At 44.5% G+C, this 15,746-nt stretch overlaps 1 protein-coding gene across 1 annotated transcript in view; it reads right to left on the bottom strand.

The window, feature by feature from the left end:
- LOC140187929 (deoxynucleoside triphosphate triphosphohydrolase SAMHD1-like) overlaps nt 1-15,746 on the bottom strand; it is a 64,109-nt gene that overhangs the window by 47,054 nt on the left and 1,309 nt on the right. Inside the window, exons 2-5 of the mRNA XM_072243802.1 lie at nt 9,343-9,409; nt 3,983-4,052; nt 2,809-2,969; nt 785-900 (exon numbers count right to left, since the gene is read on the bottom strand). Coding sequence (XP_072099903.1) covers nt 785-900; nt 2,809-2,969; nt 3,983-4,052; nt 9,343-9,409 — 414 coding nt within the window. The remainder of the gene's footprint in view (nt 1-784; nt 901-2,808; nt 2,970-3,982; nt 4,053-9,342; nt 9,410-15,746) is intronic.

The raw sequence follows: 15,746 nt of genomic DNA, 5'->3' as shown, positions 1-15,746 counted from the left end.
AATTAGCTGTCTTTTATACACTGCCTTTTTGTCCATCTTTGTGTGCAGTCTTTCACTGATTCTATTGTGTTCTTTTGTATTTACCGTGAATGTCCACAAGCAAAGGAACCTGCACCGTATATCAAAATAAATAAATGTACTTTGAAAATAAATTTACTTTGAACTTTGAAGAGCGTCATGCCAATTCTACCTGTACTTGACAGGTCTTCTTTCCTAAATGGAGGAATTTAAGGTGGGGGCTTATATGGGAGACAGGGTTTGAGGGTCGGCACAACATTGTGGGCCGAAGGGCCTGTACTGTGCTGTACTATTCTATGTTCTATGTAAATCAGACTCTGGATACGGGACAGGAACCTGGATGGACTTTGCCCAGGAATCCATCCTCCAGTCACCACCCTTCTTTACCTAATTACTTTTGTCTGGATGAGCACCAATATCTTGGACTCTATGGTCACGCTAATTAAGTAATATTACACTGTAGTTATTCATCATTGGCTTGCCTGAACATGATGGGTTGAATGGCCTTCTTTGCTATACATGCCTATGACTGGGAGACAAAATCAGAACTTATCAAAATGCAAAATCTACCATTCCTTGGGCAATGTCACCAAACACTAACCCCTTTGGGTAGAAAACTGCCATGCCCCTTTGCTTCGAGGCCACGTGTGAACAACCTACACTTTACAAAAATATAGTGGGGCCTCAACAAACCAAGCCCTCCATTGCCTGCGTGGTGCCTTAACCCGTGAGGCAGTTCTACCGTGATAGAGCTGCGCACGCTCACCTAGATCGTGGCAGAGTCCGGCGATCTGAACACACAGGATGTCCCGATGGTTAATCCGAAGTTCCGGTTGGCGCCCAGACAGGGCTTTCACCAGTTCTCCTGCCAGATGTGCCACACTGCAGGGCAAAGAGACAGCAATAAGTAAAAACAATCTTTAATTCATCATCTGCCTTCAAATCTTGATTATCCTGAGAAGACCTTAAGACAGGGGCTTCCAACCTTTTTTTACGCAATGGCCCCCTACCATTAACTGAGAGGTCTGTGGACCTCAGGTTGGGAATCTCTGCTTTAAGACACAGGCTCAGAATAAAGCATTCAGCCTATCGAGTCTGCTCCGCCATTTGAGCATGGCTGATTTACTTTCCCACTCAACCCCATTCTCAGCTTTCTCCCCGTAACCGTTGACACCCTTCCTAATCAAGAAACTATCAACCTCCGCTTTAAATATACTGAATGACCTGGACTTCACAGCCGCCAGTGGCAATGAATTCCACAGATTCACCTCCCTCTGGTCAAAGAAATTCCCCTTCGGCTCTGTTCTAAAACCCACAATTAATCTAAACGAAAACAGTTGCCCAGTCACAGACCGCAGAAGTTCATCACCACCAAATTCTTCAGAACGATGGTATCTTAAATACAAGTACCTATGACATCCACCAACAGCAGCCCACTTGCCCAGGTTAGTCTGACAGCAACTCCCTCCAACCCAGGGGTTCCCAACCTGGGGTTCACGGACCCCTCAGTTAATGGTAGGTTGGGAACTCCTGCTCTAACCATCACTTCTACCACGGCCACAGATACCTACAAACAGTGGCATCTCAAAATCACACCCCTTCCCAACTGGGGAAACCTGTCACCAGCCATTCATCATCACAAGGTCTGAATTCTGGAGCTTCCTTCCTGGTAGCAGTGTGTCTCTGTGTCTCTCTTCAATGGAGGAAACACAGCAATTTAAGAACACGGTCAGAACTACTATTTCAGGGTAATTTAGGGTCAAACATAAATGCTGTGTGAAAGGAAGAGGGTTGGAAATGGGTGAGTAACCCCATCCTATAAAAGTACAGTGCTGCAGAAATGGCAGCGGAAGCTCTAAAGGCCTCACCCAGTCCAGAGGACTCTAGTGAGCTACAGCTGGCAGCCAGTGCCCCTGTAGGGGTGATGAGGCTTCATAAAATAATAACAGTCGCTACAGAACCATCACCCGGTAGAGAGGGTGTGCCTTGTTAATTGGTCTGATGTGAATGCCAGACTTAACCAAACAATTAATAAAATTAAGGCTAGTAGAAAAGATATAGAACAGTTCAGATTGCAAGACTGATCCAATGCTCTCCAGATTAGAGGTCCATTAAAAAGCGAAATTCATAAACAAAGAGTCGACATACAGCTGGGTTCAGTGTTGCCTTCTCTTTTCTGATCTCAGTTCTGAACTTTGCCCACTCCCCACTTTGCTCCACACAGTCTCGTGGGTGTCCATCCCACTCAGTTATACATGTCACTGGCTGCCTGTCAGACAATGCACTCTCTCACAATCAATATCAGGAAGCTCTTTACAAACCAGAGTAAGCACAGACTGAGAGCCCCACGGAACACAGACAAAGAAGTCGCATCGTATTTCATCAGAGTTCAGTTGGAGCATTTCACAGATACTAGAGTGGTTGGGAAGGGGTAGTGGGTGGAGGAAGCCCTGGAGTTCCCTGGCTCTCAGCTACAACAGGACACTGATCTGTGACTTGGTTGCAATGCTCACACAGCGCAGAGACCCATTGCATCCCTAACAAGTGTGGAGTCTGTCTACTGTCGGGAGACGGAGCTTGCCTTGGAAGAAGACCCACAGTTGACAACTCATCAACTGATCAGGCTAACTTACTGGATTGCTCTCCCAGTCCTTACCCAATGAAGAGCTTGAATCTCCCCAAGTCGTTACCCGACGGGGTGCTCAAGTCTCCCTGATTCCTTACCCAATGGAGTGCTCAGATCTCCCCCAATTCTTACCCGATGGGGTGTTGGAATCTCTGAGTCCTTACCCAATGGAGTGCTCGAATCTGTTGTGGGAGGCCCCAGGATACACAAAGTACGTCGCCCCGAGCTGCTTAATGAAGCGGAGACGCTGGAAATGCGGCGTGTCTATGATGTGGACGAGCAGTGGGTGCATCTCAATGTGGCCGTGGATCGGGTCGTTGAACACCTGTGGGGGAATTGAAAGATCTCTGTTCACATCGCAAGGCACCACCACAAGTACAGCTGCAAACTGCGCAAAACAAATTTGGTAGCCGCTGCAAGTCTGAGATGGAAACAATGAAAGCTCCAAACAGCCCAGCTTACTGCAAGATTATTGGAACTCATTTTTCCTCACGAGAGCCCAGAAGATCAGAGTCATTGTTGACAAAAAGGTCTGCTGGAGTCTAGAGCATAAAACAAACAACTGGAGGAACTCAGCACGTCAGGCAGCATCTGTTGAGGCAAAACTGATTGGCTGATGACTCAGTCCAAGACCATGGTTCAGGACAGACTGAACAAAGACAGACATTCAATGTTTTAGGGACAATTTTTTCCCCTCGTGCACAGAGTTTTGAACGGTTTGAGAACCCATGAACATTACCTTAGTACTTTTGCTCTGATTACTTTTTGTCAAGTTTCTTATCATACCTTGTAGCAATTTTTTTTTAAACATATTGCACTGTACTGTTGCCACAAAACACCAACCTCTATCTGATTTCAACCCACGGCAAACCCTTAACACTCCTGTGACTGAACATGAGTGATAGTCCACAGAAATCTGGTGACCTCTTATCCCCCACCACCAATGTTCCCCCTAATTTGTAATGACCAGTGTGCACAAAAATCTTGTGCTGTACAATTTTTTTGGCCAAGTGACAATAATATGTGCACAGTGAATAACTTCTTCAATAGAAAACAGTATAAATAAGGCATTTCTAAAATCTACAATCATTGCAAACTCCACGTTGCCAACATCAGATACCAGAAAAGGAAATATGATTGTGTATGATCATGAAATATACTTGACATGCCAGAGGTAGAGGGTGACAGCCTTTTTGCGTGCAGTTTACATTCCTTTGTGCGCTAGTAGCAAAAGATATGTGTGTGTGTGTGTGTGTGTGTGTGTGTGTGTGTGTGTGTGTGTTTGCATTTGCGTGTGCACCTCAGAGAGAACTTTGCCCACCAGAGGTGTTACCTTACCTTCGCATCAATAGGACTCTTCCAGAGGGCATCGATACAGTTGATAAGTTTTATTCGATCTCCCAGGGTGCTAGATGGAAATTAGAAGAGCAACCACATCAGTCATCTCCCTAGCAACAAGGGGACAGTGATACACAACAACGTCCAACACAGCTCGAACTCCCACCAATCTACACCCAGAGAGCACTTTATCAGGTACTACCTGTGCCTAATAAACGTGGCCAGAGTGTATGTTCGTGGTTTTCTGCTGTAGCCCACCCACTTCAAAGTTCGATGTGTTATACATTCAGAACGCTCTTCTGCATGCCACTGTTGTACATGTGGTTATTTGAGTTACTGTCACCTTCCTGTCAGCTTGAACCAGTCTGACCATTCTCCTCTGACCTCTCTCAGTAACAAGACATTGATGTCCACAGAACTGCCACTCAGTGCATGTTTCTTTTTGCTGTTCACACCATTCTCTGTAAGCTCCAGAGACAGTTGTGTGTGATAATCCCAGGAGATCAGTAGTTTCTGAGATACTCAAACCACCCTGTCTGGCACCAACAATCATTCCATGGTCAAAGTCACTCCGATCACTGAAGTTTGCTCTGAACAACATGTAAACCATTTGGCCATGTCTGCATGGTTTTACACATTGAATTGATTCCATATTATTACATAAGAACAGAAGAAATAGGAGCAGGAGTCGGCCATCTGGCCCATCGAGCCTGCTCCGCCATTCAATAAGATCATGGCTGATCTGACCACAGACTCATCTCCACCTACCAGCCTTTTCCCCATAGCCCCCAATTCCTCTACTATGCAAAAAACTCTATCCAACCTTGTCTTAAATATATTTACTGAGGTAGCCTCCACTGCTTCATTGGGCAGAGAATTCCACAGATTCACCACCCTCTGGGAAAAGTAGTTTCTACTCCCCAGAATCTTGAGGCTACGTCCCCTAGTTCTAGTCTCACCTACCAGTGGAAACAACTTTCCTGCATCCATCTTATCTATCCCTTTCATAATTTTATATGTGTAAGGGGGTTTCTTTTTTTTGTCACTGCGTAGTCTAATTAAAATGGCTTCTTTGTTATGTTATAATTGAAAGGGCTTCTTTGTTATGTTAACGGCTGAGAAAGTCGTCCCGCTAGCAGTTTGTTTTGGATTATCTATTGATATGACGACGAATGAACCAATTGCGATAGTTGTTATGCTTTTGGTGTGTCTGAAGATATTGTATGCGCGGGGCTTTGGGACAGAAGGCGGGAGAGAGAGACAGAGGATGGACCAAGTGTTGTGAGTCCACTATCAGGGTCGGACCCCGAGCAAGGTGTTCGGCGAGGAGAGGAGACAGAGACAGACTCCTGTGCAGCGTCTGGTCGACCACCGTTGTTGGACCCAGGCGCCTGGTCGAAGTGGTTCGAGGGGTCGCAGGGTAAAGAAGAAGGGTCCTGAGCTCCAACTGTTTGTGCACGAAGTGATTGAACTTTGATAAGTGTGGTGCCTTTTATTTTCCTTTTATATTTTATTCTCTATTAATTATATAGTTCCAGTAATATCTATAAACTGTAAAGCATTTAATCGTATCTGGTGTATTGTCTGTTATTTGGGCGAGGTGGGTGTGGGGTGCATCACACAGTATCCACACAAACTAATTACCCAGTTTGGCGGGGCCGAGGGCTGTTTCCCTGGACGACAGCGAGCCGAGTGATCCTGAGGCTGGCCAGGGGGGGCTATATATGTTTCTATATGATCTCCTCTCATCCAACCGACAATCTCTCCTCATAGTCTAACCCCCTCATCTCTGGAGTCAACCTGGTGAACCTCCTCTGCACTGTCTCCAAAGCCAGTATATCCTTCCTCAAGTAAGGAGACCAGAACTGCATGCAGTACACTAGATGCCAGTACCTAATAATGCCTTACCAGTACCCTATACAGTTGCAGCATAACTTCCCTGCTCTTAAATTTAATCCCTCTAGCAACGAAGGCCAACATTCCATTTAACCTCTTGATAGCCTGCTGCACCCGCAAACCAATCTTTTGTGATTCATGCACAAGCACTCCCAAGTCCCTCTGCACAGCAGCATGTTGCAATATTTTACCATTTAAATCATAATCTGATCTTCCGTTTTCCCTTCCAAATTGGATGACCTTGCATTTACCAACATTGTACTCCATCTGCCAGACCCTTGCCTACTATCTATATCTCTATGCAGACTCTGTTTCCTCTGCACAATTTGCTTTTCCACTCGGTTTGGTGTCATCAGCAAACTTAGATGCACTACACTCTGACCCCTCTTCCTGATCGTTAATGTATATCATGCTCATTAGATTAATGCTTAGTTTTTTTCCATTAACAAGATGTACAGGTGTACCTAATAAAATGGCCACGGAGTGTACGTACTTCTTTTGCAACTAACATAATTCAGGGATCAAAATACATTGACTACATTAAACCAACAACACAACAGTTGGACACATAAAAGTTGCTGGTGAATGCAGCAGGCCAGGCAGCATCTCTAGGAAGAGGTACAGTCAACGTTTCGAGCCGAGACCCTTCGTCAGGACTAACTGAAAGAAGAGCTAGTAAGAGATTTGAAAGTGGGAGGGGGGAGGGGGAGATCCAAAATGATAGGAGAAGACAGGAGGGGGAGGGATGGAGCCAAGAGCTGGATAGTTGATTGGCAAAAGGGATATGAGAGGATCATGGGACAGGAGGCCTAGGGAGAAAGAAAAGGGGGGAGGGAACCAGAGGATGGGCAAGGGGTACAGTGAGGGGGACAGAGCGAGAAAAAGGAGAGAGAGAGAAAAAGAATGTGTGTATATAAATAAATAATGGATGGGGTATGAGGGGGAGGTGGGGCATTAGCAGAAGTTTGAGAAGTCAATGTTCATGTCATCAGGTTGGAGGCTACCCGGACGGAATATAAGGTGTTGTTCCTCCAACCTGAATGTGGCTTCATCTTTACAGCAGAGGAGGCTTCATTGTCAATTAACATTGACTTCTCAAACTTCTGCTAATGCCCTACCTCCCCCTTGTACCCCATCCTCTCATATCCCTTTTGCCAATCAGCTGTCCAGCTCTTGGCTCCATCCCTCCCCCTCCTGTCTTTTCCTATCATTTTGGATCTCCCCCTCCCACTTTCAAATCTCTTACTAGCTCTTCTTTCAGTTAGTCTTGACGAAGGGTCTCGGCCCGAAACGTCGACTGTACTTCTTCCTAGAGATGCTGCCTGGCCTGCTGCGTTCACCAGCAACTTTTATGTGTGTTGCCTGAAATTCCAGCATCTGCAGATTTCCTCGTGTTAACATAACAGCTGGAGCAGGTGTATGGTTCTTGTCACTATAGTCATTTAATTCTTTCCCAAAAGGTTTTACCTTTCTACCCACCTGACTTCACCTATCACCTTCTGACTATCTTCCTTCCATGTTGACATCTTCCTCCTTTCTTTCCAATACAGCTTGAAAATTCGACTGTTTATTGCCCTCACAGATGCTGCCTGACTTGCTGAGTTTGTGCATTTTAATCCAGTTCTATCTGCCCGTACTCCTCTAAGTCTTTCCTATCATCTCCCTCTTTCATTACTGCCATCGAGGAAGGTGGTACTGTGGAAGATAAATTAAGAGGAAAATTAAACTTTGAATTAAATTTTGTGTCAAGCTTGACTAGCAAATTATTGCTCAAGGCTTGGGTCATGAGGATGATAGGAAAAGATGCAGACACTGCTTTGCTTGTGCTAGTTAACAATAGCTAAAAAAAAAAGGAAAAACTTTTTTTTAGTTATTAGGGGTTTTCTCTGTTTTAGTTAGTAAGGGTTCTTTTTTTCTTTCTTTCCTTTTTTCCAAAAAAAAGCTTTAGTACTTTGTTTTTTGATTATTATTGATATATTGCTCAGCCTGGTTGATAGTTTAACTTTGACTTTACATATGGATATGTTATCTTGATTATTTTGATTTTTTTTTCTGTTGTTGATTTTCAATAATAATTAATAAAAAGATTTAAAAAGAAACAATAGCTATCAATAGGTCACGCTAGTGATGAGATATTGTTAACCTCTGTCCGAGATCATAGAGAAACTGACCGTAGACGTGCAATTCTAATTTTGTGTATTGTGCGGGAATATTGGTAGACTTGCTGATATCTAACAAGTGCTTCTTGAAATCGCTGACCAAGTACGTCTGGCTGTTGGCAATTACCCAAAATTTACTGCATAAATTTAAGCTCTACCCTGACATTGACGGGGTCATAAGCAACCCTCAGAGCACTAGAGCACAGGAACAAGCCTTTTGGCCCATCTAGTTCATGCCAAGCTGTTGTTCTTCCTAGTCCATCGACTCTCACGTTAACTCCTGTACAATCGGTAAGTCATAGAGGACATTAAACCTACCAACCAGCTGGTCTTTGGGGCTGTAGGAGGAAACTAGGGGTGCTCAGGGGGAAATGCACGCAGTCCCAGGGAGAACATGCAACTCCACATAGACAACACCCGAGACAGAATCGAACCTGGGTCACTGAAGCCATGAGACCTGGGTCTGTGCATCAGCTGGAGGACCACTGCATCAACCAACCAGGCTGCAGCCAGTGCCAATGAGCACAGGGATGAGAATTCCAACTTCCTTCACCCTTTCGGGAAAGTTCTTTTGCTGCATCCATCACTTCTCTCATCCCTGGGAATACAGAGCCTAAGTCCTTTACAGGGGACTGAAGAGAGTACTTGGCACATCGAGCTTCACAAATCAAAATATTGAGGACAGGAGTTGGGGTGTGACTTTGAAGTTGTACAAGATGCTGGTGAAACCAAATTTAAAGTACTTGTAGTATTGCAATTCTGGTCACCTACGTACAAGAAAGCTATCAATAAGATTGAAAGAGTGCAGAAAAAAAAATACAAGGATGATGCCAGGACCTGAGTAACGGAGAAAGACTGAATAGGTTAGAGAATGAGGAGAGATCTTACAGAAGTATACAAAATTGAGGGAAATGGACAGGGTCAATGCGTGCAGGCTTTTATCCCTCAGGTTGGGTGAGACAAGACCAAGAGGTCATAGGTCTAGTTTGAAAGGTGGAAGATCTAAGGGGATTCTGAGGAGGGGAAATTCTTCACTCCGAGGATGGTGCAAGAATGGAAGGAACTGCCAGTGGATGTAATAGATGCAGGTTCAATTGCAACATTTAAGAGAAGTTTGGCTAAGTACATGATGGGAGGGGTATGAAGGATTCAGGTGCAGTTGGATGAGACTATGCAGAGGGCTAGGTTGGAATGGACTAAATGGGCTGAAGGACCTGTTTCTGTTCTGTATACGATTCTATAATTTCACTTCCTTAGGACTCGGACTCAGGTACACAACATACATGACACAATTGTTTTGCTCACCTCACACCCAGCTGTGCCAAATCACGTTCCGCCAGATAGGGCAGTGCAGCACCGGCTAACTTTTCATCTGGGGAGAGACGATGGATGGGGGACAACAAAGTTCAAAGTTTGTTCAATAAGAAACCTCAGAACTCACATCATTTCATAGACATCTATACAGATACGTACAGCAACAATTAAGAGACTCTTATGATAAAAGGGTGCAACAGTGGTATAACAGTTAGCATGATGCTAATGCAGTTCGGGGTGGAGTTTGGAGTTTAATTCCAGCACCATCTGTATATCCTCCCCGTGGAATGTGCGTGTTTTCCCAGGTGCTCCAGTTTCCTCCCACTGTCCAAAGACATACCCGGTAGGTTAAATTGTCCCATGATTAGGTTAAGGATAAATTGGGGTTGTCGGGGATGCTAGGACGGTGTGGCTTGAAGCCCCTACTCAGCACTGTCCTGTTAAAAAATTTTAAAACTAAAAAAAATGAAGGCCCATGAGGGAGGTGTTGGAAACCACTGTTTTTTTTAAATAATACTTTTTATGAGATTTGTACTTTTTAAACAAACTCACATTTTTCACATTCACTAGCAGAAAATGGTATAGCAGGCAGACTAACGGTTCATCACCTTTCTAATCTTCCATTGGCTAAGTATAAGCACATTACCCATGTGACACAATGGTTTAATTATGTAAACTATTAACTAATTTATCCCCAAGGAATTTCCCTCATCTGAACAAGTGACGGATGTTTCAGAAGTGCCATCTTTATTCCTTTGTCTTACACCTCTTAGCATTGTTTCTCAGATCTTTATTTAGTTTGCTTAGTATTCAGATGTTCGTTTGTACTCTGAATAAACTGAGATCTTGTCATTCCTGATTCCCAGAAGAGCCCCAAGGATCAGGAAATAAACAGCAATCCAGAGGGAAAGGTTAGATTGATCATGGAGTAGGTTAATATCGTGGAGGTAAGGGCCTGTACTGTGCTGTGATGTTCGATGTCCTGTTCTCTCAAATGTCTTGTTTGCCTTCTAACACAAACCCCAACCTCTCAAATCTCTCTCTGTAACTGTAGTCCCTCGCCACACTATTAAAGATCGTTGTTGGACCCTCTCTTAATGCCTCCACTTTCTCCACGTACGGTGGCCAGATATGAAGTGAGGATACTTTATAAAGTTCCATCATGAATTCCTGCTTTTATACGCTACGGACCTTTTTTTAATGATGGAATTATGTTCAACTTATTCAGGACATTCTCAACCAGCTTTGTCAGTTTCAATTTTTCCATTTCAAAGACTCTTGCAAATTTCTCTAGATCAGGAGTTCCCAATCTTTTTTAATGCCACAGACCCCTACCGTTAGCGGAGGGGTCTACGGACCCCAGGTTGGGAACCCCTGCTCTGGATATTCTGTGCACCCTTCTGACTGCCTGCTTCATCACCTGATGTGGAGCCTCCAATACACAGGACTGTAAAAGGCTGCAAAGGGTTGTAGACTGAGCTAGTCTCCACAACCCCCCATCATCGAGAATGTCTTTAAAAGATGGCATCTCAAGAAGGGGTGGCATCTATCACTAAGGACCATCAACATCTGGGACATGCCCTCTTCTTGTTACTACCATTGGGAAGGAGGAACTGGAGCTCGAAGACCCACACTCAATCAATTAGGAACAGCTCCTTCCCCTTTGCCAGCAGATTTCTGAGTGATCATGAACATTACTTAGTCACTTTTTTTTGCACTACTTGTTTTGTAATGTATGATAATTTTTATATCTTGCTCTGTATTATTGCTGGGAAACAACAAACTTCACAATCTACAGATCAGTGAGAACAGAACAGATTCTGTCTGATTCATTAATCAGATTTATTATCAGACACAGATCACCAAATTTGTTCTTTTGTGGCAGCAACAGAATACAAAACAAAAAAATTACTATAATTAACAATAAGAAATATGTCTCTCAAAGTCCAACCCTATGGTCCGGTTGCGAGAGGTGGAAACGGGTAAGGCTAGCCAACATGGATTTGGGGTAGCTATCTAGGCCAGCAGTCCCCAACAACCGGGCCGCAAAGCATGAGCTACCGGGCCGCGAAGAAATCTTTCCTCATTCCCTGTCACGCCCACTGTTGAGCCATTACGCACGCGAGGTCATTACCCGCACGTCGTCCATGTCAGTACGGGAAGGAGATCAACTCCTCAAGCTTGCAAATGACGGCAGGCTGAAAAGTATGTTTGACATAACATCTCTGCCGGCATTCCAGATCAAAGTCAAGGCTAAATATCCTGAGATAGCCACGAAAGCACTGAAAACGTTGCTTCCATTTCCAACATTTTCCGGCGAAGTGGAGTTTTCTGCAATGACTGCAACGAAATTTAAATTGCGGAATAGACTGGACATAAGGAACCCCCTTCGAGTATCGCTGTCTCCCATCACCCCTTGATGGGACCGTCCTGTTGCAGGGAAACAAGCCCAGGGCTCCCACTGATTCAGCGATATTGGTGTGTTGCAATGATTTTATATGTTCATACGGGGAAAATATGTGCTGTGTGTTTAATATCCAAACATTACTTAAAATGTTATGATGCTATTGACTTACTTATATAACCATATAACAATTACAGCACAGAATCAGGCCATCTCTGCCCTGCTAGTCCGTGCCGAACGCTACTCTCACCTAGTCCCACCGACCTGCACTCAGCCCATAACCCTCCATTCCTTTCCTGTCCATATACCTGTCCAATTTTTCTTCAAATAATAACATCGAACCTGCCTCTACCACTTCTACTGGAAGTTCGTTCAACACTTACTTCAAGCTCCCCTGTCCTCCCCTGATAATTGACTTATCACTATATTCATGCGAGGAAAATATGCGCTGTGTGTTTAATATTAAATTCATCATATAACCCCTTTTAGAAATGAAATTGAGTGTATTAGCCACTTATCACCTATATTCCGGTCATGATTAACACTCCCCCACAAACAGAATCGGCAAAAACGACTTGTGGAAGGGGAAAAATCGGCACGTATACGCATGCACACCGGTGCCCGCGCAAGGCTTCATAGTCATTGTAGTCCTTCTAGGGGTAAACCCAATGTATTTTGCCCCCAACTTTCACCCTGCCCTCAAGTTTACCTGGTCCATTTCTGACACCTCCCTCCCCTTTCTAGATTTTTCTGTCCCTGTCTCTGGAGACAGCTTATCTACTGATGTCTACTATAAGCCTACTGACTCTCACAGCTATCTGGACTATTCCTTTTCTCTCCCTGTCTCTTGCAAAAATGCCATCCCCTTCTCGCAATTCCTCCATCTCTGCCACATCTGCTCTCAGGATGAGGCTTTTCATTCTAGGACGAGGGAGATGTCCTCCTTTTTTCTAAAGAAAGGGGCTTCCCTTCCTTCACCATCAACACTGCTCTCAAACACATCTCCCCCATTTCACACACATCTGCTCTCACTCCATCCTCCCGCCACCCCACTAGGAATAGGGTTCCCCTTGTCCTCACCTACCACCCCACCAGCCTCCAGGTCCAACATATTATTCTCTGTAACTTCTGCCACCTCCAATGGGATCCCACCACTAAGCACATCTTTCCCTCCCCACCCCTCTCTACATTCCGTAGGGATCGCTCCCTATGCGACTCCCTTGCCCATTCGTCCCCCCCATCCCTCCCCACTGATCTCCCTCCTGGCACTTATCCTTGTAAGCGGAACAAGTGCTACACATGCCCTTACACTTCCTCCCTTACCACCATTCAGGGCCCCAGACAGTCCTTCCAGGTGAGGCGACACTTCACCTGTGAGTCAGCTGGGGTGATATAATGTGTCCAGTGCTCCCGATGTGGCCTTCTATACATTGGCGAGACCCGACACAGACTGGGAGATCATTTTGCTAAACACCTACACTCTGTCCGCCAGAGAAAGCAGGACCTCCCAGTGGCCACACATTTTAATTCCATGTCCCATTCTCATTCTGATATGTCTATCCACGGCCTCCTCTACTGTAAAGATGAAGCCACACTCAGGTTGGAGGAACAACACCTTATATTCCGTCTGGGTAGCCTCCAACCTGATGGCATGAACACTGACTTCTCTAACTTCCGCTAATGCCCCACCTCCCCCTCATAGCCCATCCGTTATTTATTTATTTACACACATTCTTTTTCTCTCTCTCCTTTTTCTCCCTCTGTCCCTCTCACTATACTCCTTGCCCATCCTCTGGGTTTTTCCCACCCTCCCCCTTTTCTTTCTCCCTAGGTCTCCTATCCCACAATCCTCTCATATCCCTTTTGCCAATCACCTGTCCAGCTCTTGGCTCCATCCCTCCCCCTCCTGTCTTCTATCATTTTGGATCTCCCCTTCCCCCTCCCACTTTCAAATCTCTTACTAGCTCTTCCTTCAGTTAATCCTGACGAAGGGTCTTGGCCCGAAACGTCGATTGTACCTCTTCCTAGAGATGCTGCCTGGCCTGCTGCGTTCACCAGCAATTTTTATGTGTGTTGCTTGAATTTCCAGCATCTGCAGATTTCCTCGTGTTTACGTATTTGACTGCTACTGTTGGCCGTTGGCAACCCCCCCCGGTTAGCCGGTCCGCAAGAATATTGTCAATATTAAACCAGTCCGCAGTGCAAAAACGGTTGGGGACCCGTGATCTAGGCCAATCCCCCGTACAGCAGATACAATGGATTGCAGAAACATTGATGAACTCCAGCCATACCGTCCACTTCAGAGGTCGATGGAGATGAGAGGTCAGTGCTCCAGTGGGGGCTAAGGGCCCAAGTAAGTAACAATAAACAATATACTAAATGGTAAAAAAGAGCAAAAAAATAGTGATGTAGCACTCATAGTCCATTCCAAAATCTGATGGCGGAGGGGAAGATGCTGTTTCTGAAATGTTAGGCTCCTGTAGCTCCACCCTGATGGTAGTAATGAGAAGAGGGCATCTCCTGGGTGAAGGTCCTCAATGGTGGATGCCGTCTTCTTGATGCATCGCCTTTTGAAGGTGTCATCAATTTAATATTTTTAAATGAAATGTATCGCACCTTGTAATTATCTATTTTGCAGTCCATTTAAAACAAAATACAGGAATTTCTATGCTAACGTATTTTCAGGTCTCCTGCACGTTAGCACTTTCATTCTCCCACTCTTCCCTGTTCCAGCAAAGAAAGCTACAAAGAGGTCCCAGAGAAATTTATCAAGGCTTCCTGATGAATTTGAGGAGATTTGGTATGCCACCAAAGACACTCGCAAATTTCTACAGATGTACCACAGAGAGCATTCTAACTCTGCATCACCATCTGGTATGGGGGGTGGGGGAGGGGGCTACTGCACAGGATCGAAATAAGCTGCGTAGCATCGTAAACTCATCAGCCCCATCATGGTTACTAGCCTCTGTAGCCTCCAGGTTGCCTTCAAGGAGTTGTGTCCATCATCAATGACCTTCACCACCCAGGACATGCCCTCTTCTCATTGCTTGAAGACACACACTCAACAAATCAGGATCAGCTTCTTCCCCTCTGCCATCCGATTCCTGAATGGACACTGAACCAGTGAACACTACCTCACTTTTTTTTTTAATTTCCTTTTTTTTGCACAACTTATTTAATTAGTAACCGTTACATAAAAAAGCACCTGGTCCACCAACAAAAAGCAAAGGAGATCTTAAACACAATGAATTCTGCAGATGCTGGAAATCCAGAGCAAAACACACACACACACACACACACACACACACACAATGTGGAGGAACTCAGCAGGTCAGGCAGCATCTCTGGAGGGGAATAAACAGTCAACGTTTCAGGCTGACTCTTCGGCGGGAATGCAGTCCTTAAATACTCTGACTCACGTGGCTGTTGACAAATCCCACTGGTGGATTCTTACAATATTCAGGATTGTTTAATGTCATTTCCAACATACAAGTGTAAAGGACAACAAAATAGTTGTTACTCCAGACTGATGCAGCACAAAGAACAGAATCAGAATCAGATTTATTATCACCGGCATGATGACGTGAAATTTGTTAACTTAGCAGCAGCAGTTTAATGCAATACATAATCTAGCAGAGAGAAAAAAAATAAATGAAATAAAACATAATAATAAACAAATCAATTACGTATATTGAATAGATTTAAAAGAATGTGCAAAAACAGAAATACTGTATTTTAAAAAGTGAGATAGTAAGATAAAGAACACAACTTTTAAAAATACACAAATATAGATACATAAAATAGCTTATACATAAATTAACTGTATGTCCATAAAGTGACGCGAGGCACAAGAGTGTGTCTGTACATCAGGTTACTGACAGGAAATGATAAAGTAGTAGTGGTTGGGGTGTGGAGGTGTTGATTAGCCTTACTGCTCGGGGGAAGTAATTGTTTTTGAGACTGGTGATCCTAACGTGGACGCTACGTAGCC

This window comes from Mobula birostris, chromosome 2 (genome assembly GCF_030028105.1).
Source record: "Mobula birostris isolate sMobBir1 chromosome 2, sMobBir1.hap1, whole genome shotgun sequence".
NCBI lineage: Eukaryota > Metazoa > Chordata > Chondrichthyes > Myliobatiformes > Myliobatidae > Mobula > Mobula birostris.
Note: the sequence above shows the minus strand (reverse complement) of the source record. Positions and strands in the feature narration are given on the sequence as shown.